We start from the raw sequence: 23,997 nt of genomic DNA, 5'->3' as shown, positions 1-23,997 counted from the left end.
GCCACACAGCGGTGAAGTAGCAAAGCTCCAGCTCAAGCCCAGGTCCTCTGAAGCCTGCTCAGGATCTTTCCCATTGGCTCCCAGGAAGGAAAATGGCGGGTGGTAAGGTCCCCTCCAGGGCTCAGTGTCTCAGCAAGGGACACATACATACCACACACAGACACACTCACATCATGGTCTCTCTCTCTCTATCTCTTCTCTGCTTTTTGTCTTCAACCAGCCTACCCTAATGGACCATATACTTTATTAAAAATATATAGTTACAAACTCCATTATCAATCTGGGCTGGACCCCGGGGATCTGGAGGGACCACAGGAGGTCCTCATCCTGCCCGTCGGGGTCCCACCTCTCTACCCAAACCCAACACCATCCAGGGGCCAAGATGGCTGGCTTTGGGGACCAGCCGGCTGGGCAGGGGAAGGGGCTAGGCTTGCCAGGCCGGGAGGGGGAGGGGTTCACAGAGAGGGATTGCACCTCCTTGTCCTGCAGTTACAAATGGCAGAAGGTGGATTTGGTGCCTCCATCTCTCCATTTATAGATATTTACAAAAGAAAGTCAAGAGCAACTGGTCACAGTCATGCAAAAGAAACGCACTCCCACCCTCCCTCCCCCCACACTAACCCCTGCCCACCCCAGAACCCTGCGATGCCCAACCCCCAGCAGTCCAGCCGCCTTCCCCAAGGTTCTGAGAGTAAAGGGGGCACGTCCTTGAAGTGTCAGTGGGAAAAGGGTGGTGGGTCTGGGGTCCCCGAGATGCCAGTGGGTAGGCTGACAGGGCAGAGGGTATCCTGGGCCCTTCCCAGGCCTGAGCTCTGGAGTCAATAGGAAGGGGTTCCCCAGTCTTTGAAGCCCCCCACCTCCCTCCGGAAGGTCCACGGAGCCTGGGTCAGCTCTGTCCTGAGTGTGGAGGGGGTGTCCTGGCACCCCACCCCCTGCAGAGGCTCGTGTGCGAAGTGATGAAGGCGGGGCCTGGAGGTCAGATGGCGGACTCCCTGCGGTAGGAGATGTTGTCCAGCGGGAGGGTGGCTTGCATGCGCTCCAGATCCAGGTGGCTGCCAAACTCCAGCATTCGGATGATGCCCGCCTCCTCCTTGGAGCCCGCCTCCAGGCCCAGGCCCGCGGCCACGGCAGCAGCGGCTGCCGCCTCCTCCTCCATCTCCTCTTCCTCCTGGCTCATGAGGGCCAGCTCGTTCTCATAGCAGAAGGCACTGGGCGGGGGCGGCGGGGCAGGCAGCACGGTGATCTTGCTCTCCTGCAGCTCCCGGGCGGAGCAGCAGGGCGTGCCGGCCACCTCGTAGGTCTTGTGGAAGCGCGAGTAGTCCACCTTGTAGTGGCTCTTCTCCTCGAAGACCACGGGCTCAAAGCGGTGGCCCCACAGGATCTCACTGGCCAGGTAGGAGCTGCGGGCCTGGGTGGTCATGGCGGTGGCCTCCACCATGCCCTCGAGGATGACCACGATCTCAAAGTCCTCCGACTCTAGCTCCTCCTTGCCCATGCCATAGAGCGGGCTGTCCTCGTCGATCTCGTGGACGATGATGATGGGCGACACCAGGAAGATGCGGTCTAGGCCGATGTCGTAGCCCACGTTGAGGTCCCGCTGGTCCAGTGGCAGGTACTCGCCCTCCTGGGTCATGTAGGGCTTGATGAGCTGGGCCCGCACGTGGGCCTCCACGATGTGGCTCTTGCGCAGGTTGCCCACGCGCCACATCAGGCAGAGCTTGCCGTCGCGCACCGAGATGACCGCGTGGTGGCTGAACAGCAGCGTCTGCGCCCGCTTCTTGGGCCGAGCCATCTTGGCCATGATGGTGCCGATCATGAAGGAGTCGATGACGCAGCCCACGATGGACTGGACCACCACGGCAATGACCGCCAGCGGGCACTCCTCCGTCACGCACCGGAACCCGTAGCCGATGGTCGTCTGCGTCTCCACCGAGAACAGGAAGGCGCCCAGGAAGCCGTTCACGTGCATGATGCAGGGCTTGGGGGCCGTCGGGGCGGCGGCGCCACCGCCCGTCGGGGCCCCCCCTGCCGCCGCCGCTGCCGCCGCCGCTGCCGCCGCCGCTGCCGCTGGGCCAGCCTCCAGGTCGCCGTGGAAGAAGGCGATACACCAGAAGAGGAGGCCAAAGAAGAGCCAGGAGACCAGGAAGGCGGCAGAGAAGATCATGAGCATGTAGCGCCAGCGCGTGTCCACGCAGGTGGTGAAAATGTCTGCCATGTAGCGCTGCGACTTGTTGCTCAGGTTGGCGAAGTAGACGTTGCATTGGCCGTTCTTCTTGACGAAGCGGTTGCGGCGTTTCCGCCGGGGCACGTGGGCCTGCCCGTTGCGGCTGTGCCCGTGCATGTCCTGAAGCCGGCGTGGTCACCTGGGAAGACGCAGGGCCTGGGGAGGGGAAGCCCGACAGGTGAGATGCTGGTGGCCCGGGAAGCCCCCCCTCTTCCCCCCGCCAGAGGCTCAGAAGGGGAAGAGCCTGGCCTAGGGCCCGGGACCTCCTCGAGCCCCGCAGAGGGAACGTGGCGGGGAAGGGGCTTCTGAGGTCCGGGAGGGAGTGTGAGGGCCTGAGCCAGTGCCTCCAAGGACCAGAAGCTGAGGCCAGCAGGACGGCCCTGGTGCTGGCCACCTCCGGCCCTCCTTGGCCCCCACCCCGTCCGGGGAGCTTCCTGGCACCCGTCTTGGCTCCACCATCTGTCCCCCTTGCCCTGAGCAGAGGGAGCTGTGAGCACTCTGGCCCCTGCTCACCTCCTGGGTTCAGCCTCTGCCCTCTTGGCTCTGTCTGGGGCTGGACATCCTCCCAAGCTGGCCCGAAGAGCGGCCAACGGCCCCCCGTGGCTTTGTACATTTACTTAAGATTAAATACAGTTTTAACTGCACTTCCCCATATTTCAAGCGCTCAGTAGCCACTTGCGGCTAACGGCTGCCATGACCAGACGGAGTTGATATAGAACATTTGCCTCATTGCAGAAAGTCCTACCAGACTGCGCTGGGACCCGAGGCCCCATGTCGGTTCCTGTCCTGTCCCCAGACCTGCTGGGAACAGAAGTGGGTGAAGACACCAATGGTGGTGGTCAAGACGGAGGAAGGGGGAGCCCCAAGCTTTGGCTCCTATGTAGACATTGCTAGTCCCATGTCACAGGTGAGGGAGCAGGGCTCAGAGACGGGGAGTGACCTGCCCAAGGCCACACAGCTGTTGAGTAAATCCAAACTCAGGTGTGTCTAACCTTCAGCCCCCAGGTGCTGTCAACCTCCATGAGCTCACGGGTCCGGAGGCAGGGAGGCAGACACACCCACTGCCTCACTGTGACACCTCAGAAAACTCATTTCCCCTCACCTGTAAAATGGAGATCAAAAGCCTACCTCACAGGACCCGAGGAGGTTGTGGGTGCTTGGTTAAAGCCAGTCACCCTCCTGCCTGACTTCCCGAGTCTCCAGAGCAGGAGGACGCGGGCGAGAGGCAGGATTTGCCTGTCAGCCTCCTCAGCTGTGTTTCAGTGGAGGCGGCCCTCACCCCGCTGGGGCGGCAGAAGCACCAGCCGGGCCCATGGAGGGCAGACCCTCCCTCCACCCCTCCCCTCCGCCGGGGCCCCAGGAGAGAGAGGGTGCTGCCTGGGGCCCCAGCTCCTGGCAGGGCTGGGCCTGGGCCTGGGCTCCCGGTAACGTTTTGGCCCAGAATTATATAAGGCTGGAAGTTTCTATTTTCTGTTCTATTCTTCTTCCTGATCTAATTGTGCATCTGTGGCAATGTTTATACACTTCCCCGTTCAGGACAACTCGGTTGCCGGAGCAACCGGTGCGCGCCAACGCTGTAATTTAGAGATCAACAGCCTGGTGCCTGCCTGCGCCTCTTCCCGGGAGAAACTCCCTCCCTCGGCCGGGCCTGGGGAGAGTGAGCCCTGCCCCCCACCACCCCCGCGATCACCCCCCACTCTGGGTTCTTCTCCCTTCCCAGCCTTTGCTCCCTGGATCATCCACCACGTAACATGGGGGGGCAAGTTACTTGGCTGCTGCGAGCCTCAGTTTCTTCATCTGGAAAATAGGACCAGTGAGACCCATCGGTCTGAAGATCTAACAATGTGGGTGTGCAATGCTGGCCCTTAAGAGGTCATAACTTTAGCTGGGAGTCCCAGGCCCTGTCTGCCACCTCCCCCAGAGGCCTAACAGCCAGGGCTCCAGGTGGGAGCCCTGAAGAAATTGGGGGCCAGGGGCACCTTCTGGGTTTTAGGGAGGTCATCCTTCACTAAGCATCTCCGTCTCTGCTCTGTCCCGCTGTCTTGAATGCCTCCAGGAGCACCACAGAAGAAACTGGAAATCACTGATTTCAAGACCCTCATTTTATATCTGAGGCCCAGGAAGCACAGACCCGGGATGGATTGGCTAAGGGTCCCAGATGGAGGCAGAGTGGACCAGCCTGAGCCAGGGCTCCTCATTCCCACTCCAGAGCCCTTGGGAGGTGAAGGTGCTCCTGGAAAGAGGAGCCTCCTCCCTGGAGTGCTTGGGGCAGGGTTTGCTGCAGGAGAAGGCTCTTTATGGGGCTCCCACTCTCTAGGAGGGCCCAGGGCTGAGGGTAAGGGAGATGGTCCCCGCGTGCTCCAGGCTGCTGGTCCTCACTCACCAGCACGGCCCACTTTCCCCTGGTCCTGAGTGCGAGTGGCAGGATCAGCCCGGCCCCAGGATCCAGGGTCAGCCCTGAGGCTCCGCATGTCCCCACCCGACACTTCCCCACCCCCAGCTTCAACCCTCACCCCGAGCCCCTGCTTTTCCATCACCCCATCCGCACCAGCCTCACATCTCAGCCCAGTGGGGGCACAGCTTGTCCTGCACCCCTGCGTCTCCTCTCCTGGTCATAGCAGTGTCCTCAAGCCCCTGCGAAGTTCCACGCCCTGTGCCCACGGCTCTGCTCTGCCATGTTCAGCCATGCTCGGAAATGTCTGCTCCTGGGCCTATGGGAAGGCTGCCCCAGACCCATCAGCCTCCGCCACGGAGGAGCCTGTGTGCCGCCTGTCCCCCTGGGGACCCTCGGTTGGTGAGGGCCCTGTCTGCAGGGACCCGTTCAAATAAGTGAGCGCTCCTGTCCCTGCTGACTCCTTCGGCAGGAACGAGAGGCTCACCAGCCAGCGCGTGGGCTGACCCGCACGATGCACGACCGAAAAGTGAAAAGTCTGAAGCTTGGCCTCATGCTTGCATGGGACAGCCACCTGGGACACAGCCAGGTTTTCTGTCCCTTGTTTGTCACACGAGGCTTCCTGGCAAAGGCCCAAGGGCCCAAGGGGAACGTGCGCAAGAGAAGGGGCACAGATGGTCAAAGAAGGCAAACGGCATTGACAACTGGGTATCCCCCTCCTCTGAATATAGGTGTGCTTTTGGAGAGAGCGCGTCCCGTGGATCGTGTCTACAGTGAAACCGTACTTTTCCAGAAGGCAAGGAGCTGGTGTCCATTCTCTTGCAACAAGCGTGCCGGGAAATGAACACACATGGGGGAACTCGGTTTCAGCACGTTTCCTACGGTGGAGGCTGCGGGAGGCCAGGCCCCCCTCACTGCCTTGCGGGGTGACTTTGGACAAGTCCTTCTCCTTCCGGGCCAGCTTCCTGGGCCGGTCGCTACCCTTGACCCTGAGTGCATCCTGAGACTCCTTTCATGGTCAACATTCTTTCTTCAGGGAAAGGAAAGGGATGGGAGATGCCGGCTGCTTTTAAAAACATAATGTCCTTTCTTGGCGAAGTGAAGGATTGAGATGCTGCGCCAGTTACCAAACTTTTTCTTTTCCTTTAATTTTACGGTGCTGTCAACATCCCAAATCCGGAGCCCCCTAGTCCAGACTTCACTGGACAACTAGAGAAACTGAGGCCAGGAGCAGGGCTGTGGCACAGGGAGGCAGTGGCTAGCCAAGGACATTCTGGCCTCGGGGAGCTGGTGAAGGTGACCAGCAGGGCTGTCAACTCGTTGGCACCATCGCTAGCCTGCTCCTCCTGGGTGACGGCCGGACGCCCGGCCTGCCATGGGTCCAGAGGAGGCAGGAGAAAGACCCCACGCCTGTCACTAGGTTTTCCCTCTGATTTTATGACCCACAACTCCCTTTGCCAAAGAAAAGCTGATAAAGGGACAGCAGCCCCAGGGGGACTCCAGCAACCCCGGCCGACCGTGAGGACAAATCTCCCAGTGTGCACCCACCCCCAGCACGGGAGAACCGCTGGTGGCTGCAGGGGCACGTCACCCTGGTCCCCAGCCCGCAGCAGCAGCCCTTCCTGAGACAGGGACCAGGCAGGCTCTCTAGAGAGCAGGAGGAAGGGGACACTTAGCAAGACTGCAGGGCCTTGATGCATGTTGTTGTTACTGGATGGGACAATAGGGGAGGTGATGTGAGTTGCCCGAGGTCACATTCCTCAGCCCTGGGGCCCAGCTGAACCTGTCGTCCTCTCAGTGGCTGCTCTCAGGGAAGGAACCTTCTGGAAGCGTCAGCTCCCTGCCTGATCTATCTCCCTGAAGCGTCACTGCAAGGCTTTGTTTATTTAACAAGTATTTATTAAGCACCAACCGCAGCAACAAGCAGGGTTATTATTCCTCTTCCCAGCTGAAGAATCACAGGCTGGGGGGGGGGGGAGTAGGGAGGAGAATGGGGGTCGCCCCGCAGAAGCGGCAAAGCTGGGATTCCCACTCAGGTCTGGCTGGCTCCAGCTCCCCGGCTCACCCTGGTCCCCCAGTCTCCGGCTTCGGGCTCCCTTCGCCTTCCACAACGCCCCGCTCAAGGCGGATCCCTCGTGTCTCTCCACGGCCCCCCAGGCCCAGCCCCAGCCCCTCCAGTCTCTGAATCTTCCCAGGCTGCCTTGCCAGCCGCAGCCCTGCCTCCTCTGAGCCCCTTGGCTCTCACTGCCTGTCTGCTCCACTGGGCTCCTTCTTGACTTTAGGAAAAGGACATGCTGGCTAAGCCCTTGTGTTTCGCCGGCAGGACCTGGCTCTCAGGCTCAGCTCTGTCACCTCCTAGCGTGTCCTCTTTGGACCTCAGTTTCCTCGTCTGCAAAGCGGACATGACAGCGATAGTACCTACCTCACCAGACCCCTGACGAGGCGAGTGTGACAACCACTAGGAACAGAAACGCGGGCCGGGGGCTCCACAGGGCTTTGCAGGTGGAATGCACGGAACATGCAGATGCTGCTGGTGGTGGTGGTCGTGGTGATGAGGAGGGGGAGGAGGAGGAATACGACACAGGACAGGGGACTGGGGGCCGGGAAACCCAGCATCAGGTCCTGGCTTCACTAACTGCTCCAGCCAGGTGCTCCTTCTCTCCATCTGCAAAACGGGGGACCATATTTGCTCCCTGGCAGGAGAGCAGGAAGATGTAAGAAACAAGGCGCCCAGCACAGAGTCTGAAATAAGGCAGGGGAGCTGGTGGGTGTTCCTGAGTCCCATCAGCCTCCTTCACCCCTGAACCCCCCTGAGACTTGGACAGGGAGGCCGACTCTTCTTCGACCAGAGGGAACAGGCACAAGGCGAAGGAGGTGAGGTGAGGTGGGGTGAGGGGCTAACTCAGTGAACCCAGATCAGGTTCTAGAGGCTAGAAAGATTTCCCCGGGGGATGGGGAAGGAATCAGCACCCTTGTCTCCTTTCCCAGCCCTCTGAGGAGCCCCCCAGCCCCTCCTCCAGCTCTGACTGAGGACGTTTAGGCCTGAGCTGCCTGGTTTGGGTAAGAGTTCACTCAGCTCTGACACAGAGGGCTTTGCACAGAGATGGGAAAGGGCTCAAGGCCTGGCAGCTGAGCTGTGCTCCTCAAAGAGTAAAAGGGAGCTGGACATGGATGTAGCCATAGGGGAAATCGTCGCATCGTGTCCCTTCCTGCCCACAGCCTTCTGGAGCCTCCTGTCCCGCGCCTCAGACCCCAGGAGGTCTGGCTACCTTGTCTTCATGAGGCTCAAGAGCCCACATCTTCCCCCTGCACTGGCTTCAACCCAAGTCCAAAGCGGACTCTCTGTACCACTTTCTGCCTGTGTGACCTTGGGCAAATTACTTAGCCTCTCTGGTCCCTGCACTCATCATCTCTAGGTGGGGCTAGCAATAGTCCTTACCTCATAAAACTGGAATGAGGAATAAATGGGATCATGCACATCACATGCCCAGCACAGCGCACGTGGTGGCTAAGTGGTACAAATCACTCCCGCGGCTGACCGGTCCTTCCCTTGTCCTCCTCCCCCTGAATTTGAGCTGCAGCTCGCCAGAGCCCGCCCAGCACCCATCACATGGCCCTGCCCTGTTTGTTTTCCCACACCAGCCCCAGGAGCAGCCGAGCAAGGGCAGTGGCCACGATCTCCCCGGGGGGGGGGGGGCTGGGCCGAAGTGGGAGCATGCTCGCTCCAGCAGATCCCTTGACCTCTCTGAGCCTTAGCGTCTTCATTTGCAAAGGAACGTGGTAATGCCTACCTTGCCGGGTGGTCCTGAGGGCCAGATGCGGATTGCCAACTGTCACAGAGGTGCAGGCCACAGAGTGGGTGCTCAATGAACGCCGTTCCTCCCTCACACTCTCCGTGCCCTGAAACCCCACTGCACACGGAGGCCCGCCCCCACCGGCCGCCGGGGTGACATCGCAAACTCCACGGCCCAGCTCTGAGCGTGCACTTCCTCTGTGCGGCCCTCTTCTGAGTGCTTTACGCTGATCAATTCCTGCCCTGCTCACCGTAACCTCAGAGGAAGTTACCATTATGATCCCTGCTTTAGAAGTAAGAAAACTCAGGCAGAGAGAGATCCAGCAACTGATCCAACGTCACACAGCCCATTAGTGGAGGAGCCAGGATTTGGACCCAGGCGGTCGATGCCAGAGCACGTTCATTCGACACTTTACTCTCCTGGCCCGAGGACACATGGGTCACGTTGCACGTTTCTTCCCCTTAGTAAATATTTATCCAGGCCCTACTATGTGCCAGGCTCTGTCAAGTCAGTCATTTTGGGAAAGGAGAAGCTGGGTCACAGGGCAAGTTGGAGCCAGAACCTGGTCCCTGATTGTAGAGCCAGACACACAGAGACTCTGGGCTCACAGAGGGGCTCTGAGCAGTGTGGGGTGAGCTGGCTCATTCTTCTAGCTCTGCACCCCAGCTCCCAACTTTCCTGCCCAGCCATTCAGCCAGCAGGTGAACAGGCTCGGAAAGCAAGGTCCCCAGAATGTCCACGGAGGCCTTCTGGTCACAGCCAAATGGCAGGAGCTGGTGGCCGCAGTACCCTGAGGGTTACTGTGCCAACCTGCAGCCGTGCCCCTTCCTGCCCGGCCCGCGCCTGGTCCCTGCCCTGACGGAGAGCTTACCACCCCCACAGGAGCTGCCTCGATTGGCCTGACAATCCCACCAAAGGGACTGTCCCCAAACACCCGTGCCCTTCTTCTGTACAGGGATTGGAAGGCGAGAGCAGAGATCCCTGGAGGCTCCTCTTTTCCAGAACAACCTCAGCTCTCTCACTGGTGGTGGGAATCAATCCTCCATGGCCTCACTTTGGCTTCTCAGGGCCTGGTCTGCCGCTCATTCTTCCTCCAAAATTGTTCAGTCCACTACTATTTATCGCACCCTTGCTGCGGGTCAGACCCAGGCCGTGGACTCACCCAGCTTATGGCTCAGCCGGGGAGAGGTGTTGCACACATAATAACATCTACACAGCTGGGTAGTCAGAAACTGTGGTAAGCTGCTTGAAGGAAAGTTCGGTGTGATGTGAGAGAAAGGACAGGGGGCTCTTGTTTAGTGGGGGGTCCCCTGAGGTCTCTTTGAGAAAGTGACATGGAAACTAGCCCTGAGCAGTGACTGGGAGTCAAGTTGGTGAGGAGAACTGTGTGTCTGTGTGAAAGGTGGGGTGTAGAACATTCCAGAAGGGGTTTGGCGTGTCGAGACTCTGCAGCAAGTCCGCTTAGTGGGAGTGAAGTGAGCAAGAGGAGGGAGAGTAAACTTGCCCAGGATGCGGTCCCAGAGGTAGCGGGTGGGAGGGATTACAGATTTCACCCTCACGGCCACAGGAAACAGGTGGGCAGGCAGTTTGGGTTTTGCCTGGTTGGATCTTTTCAATTTTCACGTGAAATCTTTAAGACAAATAGGAATAAAGAATAATACAATAAACCCTTGTGTATCCACCACCAGGCTTAAGAAATAAAACCTCCCCAGGGCAACTGGGGGGCTCAGTTTGGTTAAGCATCTCACTCCATCTCTGCTCAGGTCTTGATCGCAGGGTCATGAGTTCAAGCTCCCCGCGCTGGGCTCCATGCTGGGCGTGGAGCCTACTTAAAAAAAGAAAAGAAAAAAAAAACAAACAAAAAACCCTCCTCGATGTGGCTTCTGTGGCCCCCTGCCCTGGTCTGGCCTCGGAGGCCTCTGCTTTCCGGGTCCGGTGCACTCACGGGGTAAGAGGCCCTGCGCGGGTTCCCATGCACGCAGGAGGCTTTCCAGCGGGCTTCGGTGCGGCCCAGGCGGTGGCCTGCAGGGCGCGGTGGCGGGTTGCATGGAGCGGTTGGGAAGAGGGGTGTTGGGAACAGGTGCAACGGGACACTGAAAGAGGACCCGATTTAAGGAGTGATGATTTCCAGTGTGCGGTGGCCGTGGGGTGTGCGGGTGGAGAAGTCCGCAGCACGTCCGACCCGAGGTTTGATGCTGACCACCGGCGCTGCTGGAAGCTGTGGAAGCGGATGCGGCCGCCTGGGGCAGGAATGCTGAGGAGGAGAGCGGAGGCCCCAGAGCCGCTGGGCATCCCCTGCCCGCGGACGAGGACCCGGCACAGCGGAGGGAGGCAGAGCGGCAACCGGACAGCAGGGCCCCTGAAGCCAGGAGAAGAGGAGTTTCGGCAGAGCTGCCCAGTGGGCCCCGACCAGCCCAGACCACGTGAGGCCAGCCGCCCCACATCCCTTCTCCACTCGGATGCTGTCCCTCCCCAGCCACCAAGGGCTAAGTGAGGACACCGGAGAAGGCAAGGTGCTGGGGATGCGGTAGCTGCCGTGGGCCAGGGACAGGAGCAGAGGTGGCCTTGCCACAGTCCATGTCCAGGGCATGTGCCCCAGCTGGGGAAGGGGGCAGGCATGGAGATCACCACCCCAACCTCAGTCTCTCAGCAAACAAGCCCGCAGGAGCTGGGGCTGATGGCGGGGGGGGGGGGGGGGGGGGGGGGGGGGTGTCTCCTGGCGCCGTGGGGGGGCGCGTGGGGGCTGACGCCTCTCACCCACACCGGCCCGGGGTTCCCTGGATTCTGTGATGGGCCTAAGAAGAGGTGTGGGGAGACGGGAGGAGCGGGGAAGGCGAGTCTGAGCCAAGTCCCAGGCTTCCTTCCTGCCTCACCCTGTGTGGCCCCCGGGTGGCCTCCGAGAGCCATAGGACTGCCTGTGACACTTGGGTGCGCTCTTGGGACCTCAGCCTGCAGCCCGTCATGCACCAGGGGAGCCGGGCCCCTTGTCTGCCCAGCCTGGCCTGGAGGCAGCCTGATGCCCATTCGTGAATGGCACATCACGCAGCCAGCAAAAAAGGAGGAGGGAGCCCTGGAAGGAGCCATGTGGGTCTTCAAGATGTGTCTTTTAGCAAAAAAGAAAAAAAAAAAAAAGGCAACAGTGATGAACATTGAGTATAGTATCTACCATTTGTGGAAAAAAGGAGAGAACGAAATTTATAGACACACATATTTGCTTGTCTGGGCTTGTCTGTGGATGGAGCCCCAGGAAGCTGGTGACACCGGCCGCCTCCGGGGGAGGGGGGGGGAAGCAGGTGGCTGGGGATGGGTGGGAGGAAGAATTCTCACTGGATTCCTGTTTGTGTCTTTTTAATTTTAGAGCCATATGAATGTATTACCTACAGAAAAAAAAAGACACATAGAAGGCTTTAAAATTAGTGCATACATATGTGTATTTTTCTGAGAAGGCTTAGAGCATTCATAAGGTCCCCAAAAGGGCCTGTGAATCCAGGAAGCCTGAGAATGTTTTACTTCGGTGCTGTGCGGCCATGGGAAAATGCCTTGACTTCTCTGAGTCACATCCCTAAGACGGGGAGGAATAACACCCAATTTGTGGGCATGCTGTGAAGACGAACCGCGGCGTGGACATTAAGGGTTTATAAACTGTAAAGTGCAGAAGCCCTTCTTGAAGGGGCTGACTGAGCATCACCTCCCATCCTCTCCCCAGCCCCCCCTGAGGGCTCCTCTCCAGGGCTCCTGGGCTCCGAAGGGGGCCCTGGCTCCTCACCCCTGCCTTCCTCCTCGAGTCCTCCAGGCCCAAAGGCCCCCATCCGGCTGGCTCCTCGCACCCTCCTCCAGCCGCCACGTGCACACCTCTTGCAGGGCCCAGGCTCGGCCTTGGCTTAAAATACCACGGACCCCAGCCACCCCAGTTGTCCTTGGGAGCAGCAACAGGCTGATGGGGCTCCTGTTCTCAGTGGCGTCTGCTCAGCGTCTAAGAGGCAACGCCAACCCAGCATTGCCAAGACCGACCAATGCCCCCCCCCCCCCCCCCCCCCCCCCCCGCCGCCGCTGCCTTCCCATCACCATGTGTGACCTCCCAGGGGGTCGTTCTAACACAGGGGCATCACCCTTCTACCCTCCCAAAGCCAATCATCATAATAATGGTAGAACAACTGAGTGTCTACTGTGGGCCAAGCCCTGGCCACAACTTTGATCCTGACCCGGAGGTGGATGCTGTCACTCTCATCCTCGCCCGGGTTCAGGAGCTTCCCCAAGAAGGTGAACTGTGGGACTGGGGCCTGGATGCTGGCCCCATACGCTGTCCAGCCAGCCTGCAGCGTCCCGCTTGCTCCAGGCCATGTCACGACCAAACAGCTCCACTTCCCTCCCCCCCGCCCCACCCAGCCATCAGGCCATTCTTCTGTTCCTTGAACACAGCAAGTTTATTCCTATCTCTGGTCTTTACACGGGTTGTTCCTTCTGGTTGAAATCCTCCCAGACGCCACTGCTCACACCTTGCTACCGTTTAGGTCTGAGTCACAGGCTGCCTCCTCCGAGGGGCCCCCAGGTGCTCTCTGTCTGCGTCCTGATCCTCACAGCATTTCTCCGATCCAGACCGATTTCATGTACAACCACCATTAAGTGCAGGGGTCTTGGATCTCTGCTTCACCCTGGAACCCTGGTGCCCGGCACATAGTAGACACTTAAACATCTGAGGACTGACAAAGAAACAAGATAATTTCCGCTTGTCATCATTCCCGTGAGGGACCTAAGCAGGGGATATGACAGAATGTGACCAAGGAGGAGCTATTTTTGTCACTGTAGTCAGGGAGAACCTCTCCCCGGCGGAGGTGGTCTCTGAGTGGAGGCCAGAAGGAGAGCTTCCGGGGCACTGGAGTGAGTGCAGGACGGCAGGGGCCTCGGGCCTTTGCCCCCCCCTTCCACAGAGCACCAGCTTCTCCCACGACGGTGTCCTCCAGGGGAGTGAGCAGGGTGTCCCTGATTCCCACGGAGGGCTCTAGGCCCATAAGAGAAGCTCCAAGGACTGGAGGAGGGGGTGAGGAGGCTGGGGCAGGCAGACAGGTCTCCGAAGGGCCAGAGACAGGGGGGGTAGGAACACTCAGTCCCTGCTCAGCCACAGACATGAGTGACTGTCCCTACGGGGAGGCCGACTACACCAGGCAGAGTGCTATGTGCTCACCATTCTGGCCATCTGCTCAGCTGGCTCCTAAGGCCAGAGACTCTCAGACTCCATTCATTCATTCATTCATTCATTCATCACCCTAAACCTATGCTGAGCTGGAGTGGCCTCTGCCTTCCCGCCTGGTGGAAGGCACCACATGCAGTGCCTTCCTTCGGGGATGCTCTATACATCCCCATGGAATGAGCACCTACCATGTGCTGGGGGAAGAGAAGTGAGTAAGACACAACCCTGCTTTGCTGAGCTCCGCATGTTAACATGTGAGGCCAAGGCCAGAGGGCTTCGAGGGAGGTCCCCAGGGAGATGTGGGTCGAGCTGGAAATGTGAAGAAGCAGGGCTGGGCCCGGGCTGGGCTGGGCAGAGAGTGGGCCCTGGGCCCTGGGGTGCGGTGGCTGACTGTGGGGCTCGACAGCCCTGAGCGAAGTGGGCTGCAGGGCCAGGGAAGGGAGGTCTGAGGACAGCAGAGAGGCATCCTGGAATTCTTGCCACTTACATTCTTGGGAGCTGAGCCTCCTGGAAGAAAAAGGGATCTGCACACCCCAGCCTCTGTCAGTGCTGCTTCCAGGATTTCTACACAGGTTGGTAGCTCTTAAACTTTCTGACCAAGACCCGGATTAAAAACAAACACACTGTACATTGCTACTCATTATACAACATATATATTTTGAAAACCGTAACAAGAGCATTGCAAAATAATACCCTCACTACATACAAAGCGCTTGACATTTTCTTTTTTTATTTCATTAAGAATATTAAGTAGTGAGCTCACTAAATCAATTTCACAACCACTAATGGATCAGGACCTGCATGTATGCTGAAGAACACTGACCTGCTGGGTGCTCAGGAGCCCTGAACTGGCTGAGATGGGGATCTAGGGCTTGTCTATTTTCTTTTCAGGTGTCCCCGGATGGGCACAAGCCTCTAGGGCCTGTCTTGAAGCTACAACTGCCCATGCTAGGACCCTGGGCTTTTGGAGGGCACAACTGTGGGAAGAGTTGTTGGAGGTCATGAGGGAAAACTTGGAACACTCTGTTAGACCCTTAGGATCATGGGACCTCTGTACGGTGGCCCAGACACTAAGGACTCCGGGTTCTGGGTCTGATCCCTTTCTCTGGCCCTGTATTAGAACCTGCTGCCGTCCCCCTAACAGATGTCATTCAGCAACTGCTTGCACACCTCCCATGACAGGGAGCTCACCCCTCCTCAGGCAGCCCACTAGAGTGTGGGGAGTGAGGTTCTGCCTTGCTGTTAATGCAGCTGATAACTGTAACTCCCTCCCATGGCTGGCTGTCAGTTCATTCTCCTCTCTCCTGGCCTGTCACCCCAGGGACCCAGGCCAGCTCCAGCATGAGGCCATGCCCGCACTCTGCCCCACCTGGTTCCTTCTCCTCCCTGTTGCCCAATGTCTGTGGGTGGCCCTGAAACCCAGCCAGAGAGGCTCTTTCCAAGGTCAGGTGGCCTGAGGATCTGCAGCTGCACAGCCTGGCGCTGGTGCTCAGCCAGCCCTACCCCCACCCAAGCAGGTCTGGAGGGTTAGGCAGAGAGTTCGGGCACTGACACCCAGGATAACTAGAGAAGCAGCGTCTGAAGGGGGTGGCCAGTGAGCGTGGGGGCTAGGGCCTGGCAATCAGCAGGACTCGCCCCTGACCGGTCGGGCCACACAGAAGCTCCTGTCAATGATGGGCCATGTTTCTCTCAAAGCTCATGGATCTTCCCCACAACCCACAGATGTAGGGGCACAAACCCACCCCATAGGTCAGGGCATGGAGGCTCAGAGAGGTGAATACACTGCCCAAGGCCACATAGCCACTCAGGGGTGAAGCTGGACTTGAACCCAGATCTGTTTCCCCTCCACAGGGCTCAGCTGGGACTACGGAGGCCAGAGGAGAGAAGCCTTGGGGGAGCAGTGGGGCAGCTAGCCGCCCTTCCTGTAGGGAATGGGCGGGTTCCCTCAGAGCAAAAGCCAAAGTAGGAGGCAGGTATCCATTAGCAGAACCTTCCAGACACAGTGGGCCGCCCCAGGAGATGGTGAGCTCCATACCAAGAGGCCCATGTGCCAGAGTGCCTGAGCCCCTCTGCCGTCTCCCACCTTGTGCCCACCACCAGGCTACCTCCAGCTCTGTGCGTGCTGCCTCCCTCAGAGGGTCCCACGGAGAGTCCAAATCGCTGCCCTCCATTCCTGCTGTCCCCTGGGTGCAGTGGCACCTTAACTGTCACAGGGCAGAGGGCCTGGACTTCTCAGGCTTACACTGGGAGTTTGGGGTAGAGGTCGAGATTGGGAGGGGAGCTGCCGGGGGCGGGGTAGGGGAGAGACTTTGCTGATCCGGATGGGGGGGGGCGCGGTCCCAGAGGCCAGATGGTAAAACTTGGCGCTAATTCTGCCACCAAATCAAGGTTGGGCGAGCTCCCTCCTCAAAGCCTCACTCTCCCTGTCAGTAAAATGGGATCAGTCCCTCACAGTCCTGTGCCCCCTCCTCCCTGGCCTAGCTCAGGTCCCCTCCCATCTTGCAGCCCAGGTCGAGCTGGGGTGTGCCTGACAGCAGACAGGGCAACAAAAGGGAAAAGCCAAGCACATCCCCCCATTGCCACAGGTTGTCCCTGTTTCACGGAGGAGATAAGAGAGGTTCCCGGGGGGGGGGGGGACAGTGACCCAATCAAGGTCACAAGGGGTAAAGGGTAAGTGAGGGGGGAGCTGGGATTCAATCCCAGGCTGGCCTGACTCAGACAGACTTCTTTGTTCAGCTGCCCCAGAAATCCCCAGACTGGAAGGAGGGAAGAGGCAGAGAGTCAGAGGCGCCCTGGGCCAGTCCAGCCCCAGCTCTGTCACCATTGCTGTGGGACCTTGGGTGATTCACTGTGGTCTCTGGGCTCAGTTGCTCCATGTCCCAGCAGAGTATGGGAGAAAAAGCAAATACAGGAGCAGATGAGGCCACCAGAAAATGCTGGGGAGACTTTTCCCCATCTTCCCAGGCCCAGGGGTGCCTCTGCTCAACTGCACTCCCCACGTCCGGCCCCATCTCCCCTCTGCCCTTCCAGAGGCCCCTGCTGGGCCCACCTGAGCAGGCCTAGACCAAAGCTCTCAGCTGATAGGGCCATGATCATGACCACAGCTTCTCCCTATACCGCTCCGGGTGGGGTCCAAACACCGAGGACCACCAGTCTTGGTAGCCTCTCTCCTTGACCTGCCAGTGCCCCCCATGGCCACCTGGCCTCCCCCTGCCCCCTGAGACTGGATATTCCGGCTGTTGGCACAAGAGCTGGTCAATCACTGGCCAGGCAGCCACAAGGAGGAATGGGGCAACTGGTGCAGGGAGAGAAAGGGGAGCCCTGGGCTGGAAGAGATGCACGTTTCCTCCTTCAGCAAGCCAAATGGACGGACCCAGAATGGCTGGAACTGGGAGCATTCCAGCAGGACACCGGTGTAGGGCTGTTTCTACCTGCCGGACCTTGGGCAAACTTGGGCTTTTAGCTGAGCCTCAGTTTCCTCAACTGAAAAGTGGGAGTGATGGCCCTCACAGGGTGGCAAGGAGGATTCAGTAAAACCATGAATACAAAGCCTAGCCTAGAGCCTGGCATATGGGGGCTTGTCCCCCTTCCTGCCGCAGGACCCCCAAGAAAACCTCCCTGTCAGCCCAGCCGCCAAGCAACAATGCCACCTCTCCGAGCAGCCGGGCGTCTGAGTGTGTGTGTGAGAGAGTTGTGTGAGTGTGTGCAAGAGAGCGTGCGAGCGTGTGCTGGGAGGACTGATGCAGGGGGACACCAAAGGGGGGGCAGCACCACACCCCAGCACTCCCCTCCCCCATTTGCCCACCTGCATGTCCTAAAACAGAACAGTGGTCTTAGAATGAAGCAAAAACCCACCAGCTCAAACCTCGTCCCAGTCACTTTCTATCTGAGTCCAGTCAGCCACTCCCCGTGCTGGACCTCAGTGTCCCCTTCCAGAAACAGAGAGGACCGCGGATGTCCCAAGTCTCACAGCTTCGCTGTACCGACTGGAGAGTGGGTGGCAGGGGCAGAAGTGTCCCAGGCCTTTGAGAGCGGGGGGGGGGGGGGGGGGGCCGGCCCCAGCTGGGGCGGGGGCCCCCCCCGCCCCCCCCGCTGCACCCCACCCACCACCCCGAGAGCCCTGAGTGCGCGCCGGCAGGAGCGCGCGCGTGTGTGACTCAAGGTCTATTCATAGCTGAGCTCCACCAGCTGCAGCGTCACAGGCAGAGGGGCCTCAGCCCGTATTATTATTTCAATTACCATCTGAATTAAAAGTTTGAGCAGCGATCAGCCCACGTAGCGAAGGGAAGAGGGAGCAGGAAAAAAATAAAGATGAAAAGGAGAAGAAGGGCTGCGCCCAGAGATCCCCCCCAACACCCCAAGGAGGGCTGAGTCGCCCAGGAGGTTTAAAGGTTATGTCAACCTCCAGGACTCCTGCCTGCCCCTTGCCCGGGGCCCAAGGTCCTCGTGGGGATGGGAAGAGCACTTCAAGATGATGGCCCTCCGGCAGCTACACTGTGCAAACAGGTCATTTGGTGCAGATTCTCCCTCACACAGACAAATAAGCACAGCAAGCTCAGAGAAGGTGGGAACTGACCTAAGGTCGCACTGGGAGCCACACCCAAGGCTGCTGGTGCCAAGCTCCTCCTCCCTTGCCAGGCAGGTCCCACCCACAGGTTCCCGTGACCTCACAGGGTGTATGGCACTGACATCTGCGGGTGGCGCTGGGGCAGGACCAGCGAGGACAGAGGTGGACCTGCTGTTTTGCTGGTATCTCTTCCTGCGCCCTTCTCTGCATTCCCCGGGCCGACTCCCTTACCCATAGCCTTAGCCTAGAGCCAGCACCCTCTCAGCCCTCTGCCAAACCACCGAGCAGTCAGGACCTCCAATCACAGAGCTCACACCATCGTCGGCCCAAAGGACCCTCCTGACCCACCAGTGCAGGGAACAGACCCCCTGCCCCAAATCTGACTCTCTGGGCACCTTTGAACTGGTCATTCTTTGTCCCTTAATCTTTGTGCCTTAATCTTCCCCTTTGTAAAGTGAGTTCTTCCCTGGGTGCCCGTCTATATCCATGTCTTCAGAATGGAGCCCCCAGAGGATCCTTGAGGGGGTGTCATGCTGTGGGGGCGACACATCATCTCCTGCCAAACCCCAGCCCAGGGGAGGGACTTTCTCCATTCTTTTCTCAAGGAAGTCCCAGGGACAGCCCCTGAGAATCAGACTGGCCGGGACTCAAATCCAGACTCATCCACCTCCCTGCTGTGTGACCTTGGGCAAATCGAATAGACTCTCTGAGCCATGGCTCCCCCATCTGTAACACAGGGGCACCAAATCAACATTGCAGGGTTGTTGGGAGGATTACAAGAGAAAGCATTTGCAAAAAGCTCCTACCCCAATGCCCGGCAGCGCAACAATGTGGATTTCCTTGCTGGAAAGCAGGTAAGCGACGGATGCTGCTCCCCAACCTCTCCTGGGATGTGAATGACTGAGATTTTGGAGGTGGGGGTGTCATTCCCCCTCACCCATAAAGCAGCACTCACCGGGACAGGATTCCTGGCAGGTACTCATCTCATCTGGTTCCGCTTAAATAGCTCTGGGAGTGAGGAGCTCACTATTTCACAAAACATCCACAGAGGCTCCCCATCCTTCTCTTCCTCCAGCTCTGGGAATCTTCTAGAAGGGGGCCATAATCTTCTAGCTCAACCCCAAATCTAGCCTGTCCCTGCCTGGGACTGCGTGGAACTTGCTTTAAAATGAGCCCAAAAGGGAGCTCTTCAAGTAGACCGAACGAGGGATGGGACTGATGCTCAGGGATGCTGGAGATGAGGGGAACCAGGGAGCAGGAAGGGAGAACGGAGGAGGCCAAAGTGAGAACTGGGCCCTCCAGGCTCCTGGGTCCCGCCTGGTCTTGCCCAGTGTTCCAAAGGTGCGTATCTGCCTGCCTGCCCACCTACTTCTAGGCAGGGCTGGGAACTGGGCCCTGGGTTCGGGCCCCAGCTCTACTTCCTCTACCCCCAAACCATCACTGTGACCTTGGGGTGGGGGTCTACTTCTCTCTTTGGGCCTCAGTTTCCACTTTTGTAAAACGAGGACAGCAGAGCAGTGAGTGAAGCTCCAAGCCTTCTGTCCGTATTGAGCTACTGTCCCCACTGCCCCCCTTACCTCCCGCCCAGCATGCAGGGAGCCACCGGGCCCCTGAGGGTCTGGGGGTCTAGGGCCAGAGACCCTGTCTCTTCCCCTGTCTCTCACCTTCACGTCCACTATCTCTTTCACGTCTCGTGCCTTTGAGGGTTCTCTCGTCCCCATTTGACAGGTGAGGAGATGGAGGCATAAGGAGGTAGACTTTGCTGAAAGTCACAGGGAGCCGTTCAAAATTCCGGACTCCTCCTCTGTGCCCAGGAGAGCAGCAGGGCTCAAGGGCATCTTTTTTCAGGAGACTCACCAAGATCTCGAGTGGCCAACTGTTCTCCACACAGATGTAGACACTGCACAGGGCACGGGATGGGGGGACCTGCCCAAGGTCACCCAGCAAGGCAATGACAGATCGTCCTGAATTTAGGCTCCCTGCCTCCCAGGTGCCACCTAGCCAGGGGGACAGCAACATGGTCTGACCTCCTGCCCTGGCCCTGGGATCTTTCCAAGATCGGAGCCCTTGTCCTGCCTGGAGGCCCTGCTTGGCTGCTCCCGGAAGCCCCCACCACCTGGGACTGAGGCGGCAAGAGTGAGCAGGAAGACAGGAATTTAAGTTGAGGGTTGGCCGCTTGCCCCCCCCCCCACCGGCCCTCCGTCCCTCCCTCTCCTCGTGCAGGGGGAGCGGCGGTGATGTAATGCATGTAATGCACTCGGCTTTGGTCCCGGTGCCAATCTCAGAAGAGAGACGACAGATTGCGTGAGCCAAATTTGGCATCCTAGGGGGGAGAGGCATGAAAAGTGGAGATGTGGAGGAGAGGAGCGAGGAGCCTGGAGAAGTGCGGGAGAAGCCCCCCCGCCCCGGCACCCCCCGGTCCCCCCCCCTCTCCTCCCCCCCTCCCCCCCCCCCACGAACCGCCCCAGCCCACCTGGCCTCGGGATCCTCTCCTCACTCTGAGAGACCAGCCTGGTTCTGCCCCGGACCCTCCAGCCCCAGGACTGCCAGTCCTGCCCCCCCAACACACCGCTCCAGCTCCGTTTCCCACTGCCACTAGTCTCCTGGTTACCATGTTGCTGGTTGTCATGTCGCTTACATGTCCTCGTGACTCAGTGGTCCTCGCAGAGGGGCCCCCTCCTCCTCACACCCCCCTCAGCACTCGCCCCCGCCTCCCCCAGATCCACATTAAGAACCAACCCGCCCTGTAAGCCTACACTCTTCCTCCTCCCCTCTTATCCTAAGCTAAGAAATCTTTCCACAGCATCTCCAAGAGCTACTTCATTCTGTGTTCTGCAAATGTCTAAGAACCTACTATGCTCCAGGCTTTTGCAAGCTGCTTTCAGAGACCTGACATCGTCTGTAAATCACTTGGCAACCCAATGAAGTCAGTACGAACAACCCCATTCTCCAGTTGAAGACACTGAGGCCCAGAGAGCTCAAGCCAGCTGCCCAAGGTCACCCAGCAGATACTCGAGGCCAGCTCTGTCTGTTCCCAGTCACCCCAGAGGCTTTTTTTTTTTTTCTGGGAGAGGTGCTTCCTTTTCAAGGGTAACCAAAGGTTCCCGAGGAATGGCTCCTAAGCCCCAGAACCCCCTCTAATTTTTGGACACTCCCCTTCTTGGTCAATCCTCTATTTGAGGCCATATCGTCTCTTTCCATTAGCTGTTCACCTTCCCAAAGGTAAAAGGGGTCCTTACTGCCGTCCGCCCAGCACTTTCCCCAGCCTGTGAACAGCCGTCAGCTCATTTGAGCCCTTGGAGGTCAGTGGGGCAAAGAGCTGTGTCCTCATTCCACAGATATGGAAGCTGAGGGTCAGGGAGGAGAGGGACTTGCTCAGGGTGCTGGTCCCTCAGCTAGTGAGCAGATTTCCAGGAGCCTGAATGTAGGGTATGTGAAGCCCACTTCCCAGTATGGAAAACCCCAGAAAGAGCCCTCCTCCCTGTGGAGAACAGTCGAATGTTCTAGGCTCAGCCCTCCAGGCTCCAACTTGGATATGGGTCAGCTCAACGGCCAACAGCCTTTGCTCCTGCCATGTTGCAACACCTTATCCCCCATCCTTTTCTGTCTTCTGTTCCTCTCATCCCAGGCCAAGGCAGGGCCACAGTGTGGCTCTCAGGCCCCCAAAAGTCCTTCCCATAGCTCCCCAAACTCCGGCAGCCCGGGAGGTCACAGGACCGTATGTGGGGAGAAGCAGAACAGGCATTTCTCACACACACACACACACACACACACACACACGGGTCTGGCTCCTCTCTGGGTCTTGCGGTGCATGGCCCTGGGACCTCCGTCCCTCAGCTCCCCGTTCCCTCAACCTGCTGCTCAGCATCCTACTGGTCTCGAGGCCCTGGCTTGCCATCTTAGCCAGGATGCCCTGCCTCTAGTCCCTCCACCACACTCCCACCTACCATCTCCCCGCATTGTCTCCCCATCTTAGAGCCTAGGCACTGGAGGCAGAAGTGTGATGTTGACGCTGGTGGGGAGGCAGGGAAGTTTCCCTGCTCAGGGGCTCATTCAGACCTCTCTTTCCTTGGGGCTTTCCTGTAGGGAGAGAAGAGCAGTCCTTGCCTCTCTCCACAGCCTCCGTCTCTCCCACTCTGAAATGTGAAATACCCGGTTGACTGGACCCCTGTCCACCCACCTTGGGGTCACCTGGCCCAAAGTAGGTGCTCAAAGCATGAGAGGTGGGATGTTGTTTTCTGTCAGATCAGAGGGCCATTTGCAAACAGGTTGCAGCTGGGGAAGTGGAAAGGGGACCCCCCCACACACCCTTTGCCACAAGTCACCTGCCTTGAAGCTCCTCAGAACCGGCTGACAACTGGGGGTGGGTGGAGGCAGGGAAAGGTCGTGGCCGGGGCAGGAGGTCAAGGCCTCTTCTACCCACCCCTCTCCACCTTTCTGGCCACAACCCAGACCTGCACGCTCCCGACGGACCGAGGGACAGAGAGACAGAGCTGGCCAGCTCCCGGGGAGTCGCTGGGCCGCGCGGAACGCGCGCCTGGCAGCCGAGACCCGCGGGGATAAGGTGCTGACGGGCGGGGCCAACGGCTCCCACCGCCACCACCCCCGCCCCCCGACGGGACACACAGACACGCACGCGGCCGGACAGACAGACGGACAGCGCCCCGGAGGGCGTGGGCCCGGCTTACCGCGGGGCGGAGGGTCCGACGAAGGTCCAGGAGGCGGCGAGCGGGCTCTACATCCCACGGCGCGATCGGGCGGGCGGCGTCCCGGGCGGGGAGAGGGGAGTCCCGGCGCCCCCTCCCCGCGAACTCGGCGGGCCGGCGCCGCCCCCCCTCCCCGGCTGCCGGTGGGTCTGTCCGTCGGTCTCCGGGTCTCCGCGCCTCGGGCCCGTCCCGCGCCGCTCCCCGCGGGCCGCCCAACTTTCAGCGCTGCCCCGCGCCGCGCCCCCGGCGCCGCCTGGGCGTCAGCATCGTCGGGCCGGGCCCCGGCTCAGAGCTCGGGGGTCCGGGGGCCCATGGCGCTCGACCGCCAGCGCTCGCGCCCCCCGCCCCCGCCGCCCCTCCGCCGCCGCCCGCCGCTGTTCTCGCGCTGTCACTCCGCGCTGTCCCCCGCCCTGCGCTCCGCGCCCTGCCCCGCGGCGCTCGCCTCCGGCCCCGGCCCCGAGAACCCTGCGGCCCGCCGGCCCGGGATCCGCCGCCACCCACCCCGGCTGCCCCCCGGGCTCTCTGTCCCTCTGCCGGTCTCCTCTGTCCCCGTGCGGGTTTCTCCGTCTCTCCCTGCGGGGTCTCTGTCTTCTCCCTGCCGCCCTCCCCTGGTGTCTCCCCTGCCTCCCTCCGCCTCTGCCCTGTCTCCCCTGCGCGTCTCTATCTGTCCTCCTCCCGGTCTCCGTCTGTCCTTCTCTGTCTCTCTCTCCCTCCCACTCTCGGTGCGGCCCCCGCTGTCTCGGACCCAGGCCCGCGCCTCCGCCGCGTCCCCGGCTCGCCCGGGAGCCCGAGCTCCCGCCGCCCGCGGCGCGCCGAGAACTCCCAACTCGCGGCACGCCGCCCCGCTTTGCGAGACTTTCGCCCCTCCTCACACGTGACCCGCGCCCCAGTGCGGAGGCCGCGCAACCCCCCCCCCGGCCCCCGGGCCCCGGGCGGCCCGCGGGGCCCCGCCCGGCCCCTTCCCCGCGGCCCAGCGGGTCTTCAAACCCGCTCGCGTCGGCCGGCCGCGCGGGGCAGGGCCGAGGGCTGGGGGCTGCGGGGCCCCCGCTCCTGCCCCGGATCCTGCCCGGGTTTTCCTCCTCCCTCCAGGAGCGCTCCTCCCAGAACCCATTCCGAAGATCCGCTC

At 60.0% G+C, this 23,997-nt stretch overlaps 1 protein-coding gene across 9 annotated transcripts; it reads right to left on the bottom strand.

The window, feature by feature from the left end:
• Window positions 1-619: 619 nt before the first annotated feature.
• Window positions 620-23,737, bottom strand: KCNJ4 (potassium inwardly rectifying channel subfamily J member 4). Of its 9 annotated transcripts, XM_073882762.1 has the most exons (8): window positions 22,854-23,737; window positions 22,113-22,245; window positions 20,023-20,162; window positions 19,830-19,927; window positions 14,086-14,190; window positions 12,907-13,110; window positions 8,408-10,769; window positions 620-2,380 (listed from the first exon to the last, which is right to left on the bottom strand). In XM_073882762.1, exon 8 carries the CDS (start codon window positions 2,339-2,341, stop codon window positions 977-979), a length of 1,365 nt encoding a protein of 454 aa, XP_073738863.1. In that variant the 5' UTR covers window positions 2,342-2,380; window positions 8,408-10,769; window positions 12,907-13,110; window positions 14,086-14,190; window positions 19,830-19,927; window positions 20,023-20,162; window positions 22,113-22,245; window positions 22,854-23,737; the 3' UTR covers window positions 620-976. The 9 variants fall into 9 exon arrangements, 8 of the variants coding, with proteins under 8 accessions (XP_073738863.1, XP_073738864.1, XP_073738865.1 ...); XR_012375318.1 differs by lacking the exons at window positions 620-2,380; window positions 8,408-10,769; window positions 14,086-14,190 and adding an exon at window positions 11,916-12,383; XM_073882763.1 differs by lacking the exons at window positions 8,408-10,769; window positions 12,907-13,110; window positions 14,086-14,190.
• Between the last annotated feature and the right edge of the window lie 260 nt (window positions 23,738-23,997).

Source organism: Callorhinus ursinus, unplaced genomic scaffold (genome assembly GCF_003265705.2).
Source record: "Callorhinus ursinus isolate GAN/ISIS: 27379988/994484 unplaced genomic scaffold, GSC_fseal_2.0 scaffold48, whole genome shotgun sequence".
In the NCBI taxonomy this organism is placed as follows: domain Eukaryota; kingdom Metazoa; phylum Chordata; class Mammalia; order Carnivora; family Otariidae; genus Callorhinus; species Callorhinus ursinus.
The sequence above is the reverse complement of the archived record's forward strand: the minus strand, read 5'-3'. Positions and strand labels throughout refer to the sequence as shown.

Coding starts and splice junctions, on each gene's coding strand:
- KCNJ4 (XM_073882762.1), bottom strand. CDS start 2,341: ATGCACGGGCACAGCCGCAACGGGCAGGCCCACGTGCCCCGGCGGAAA.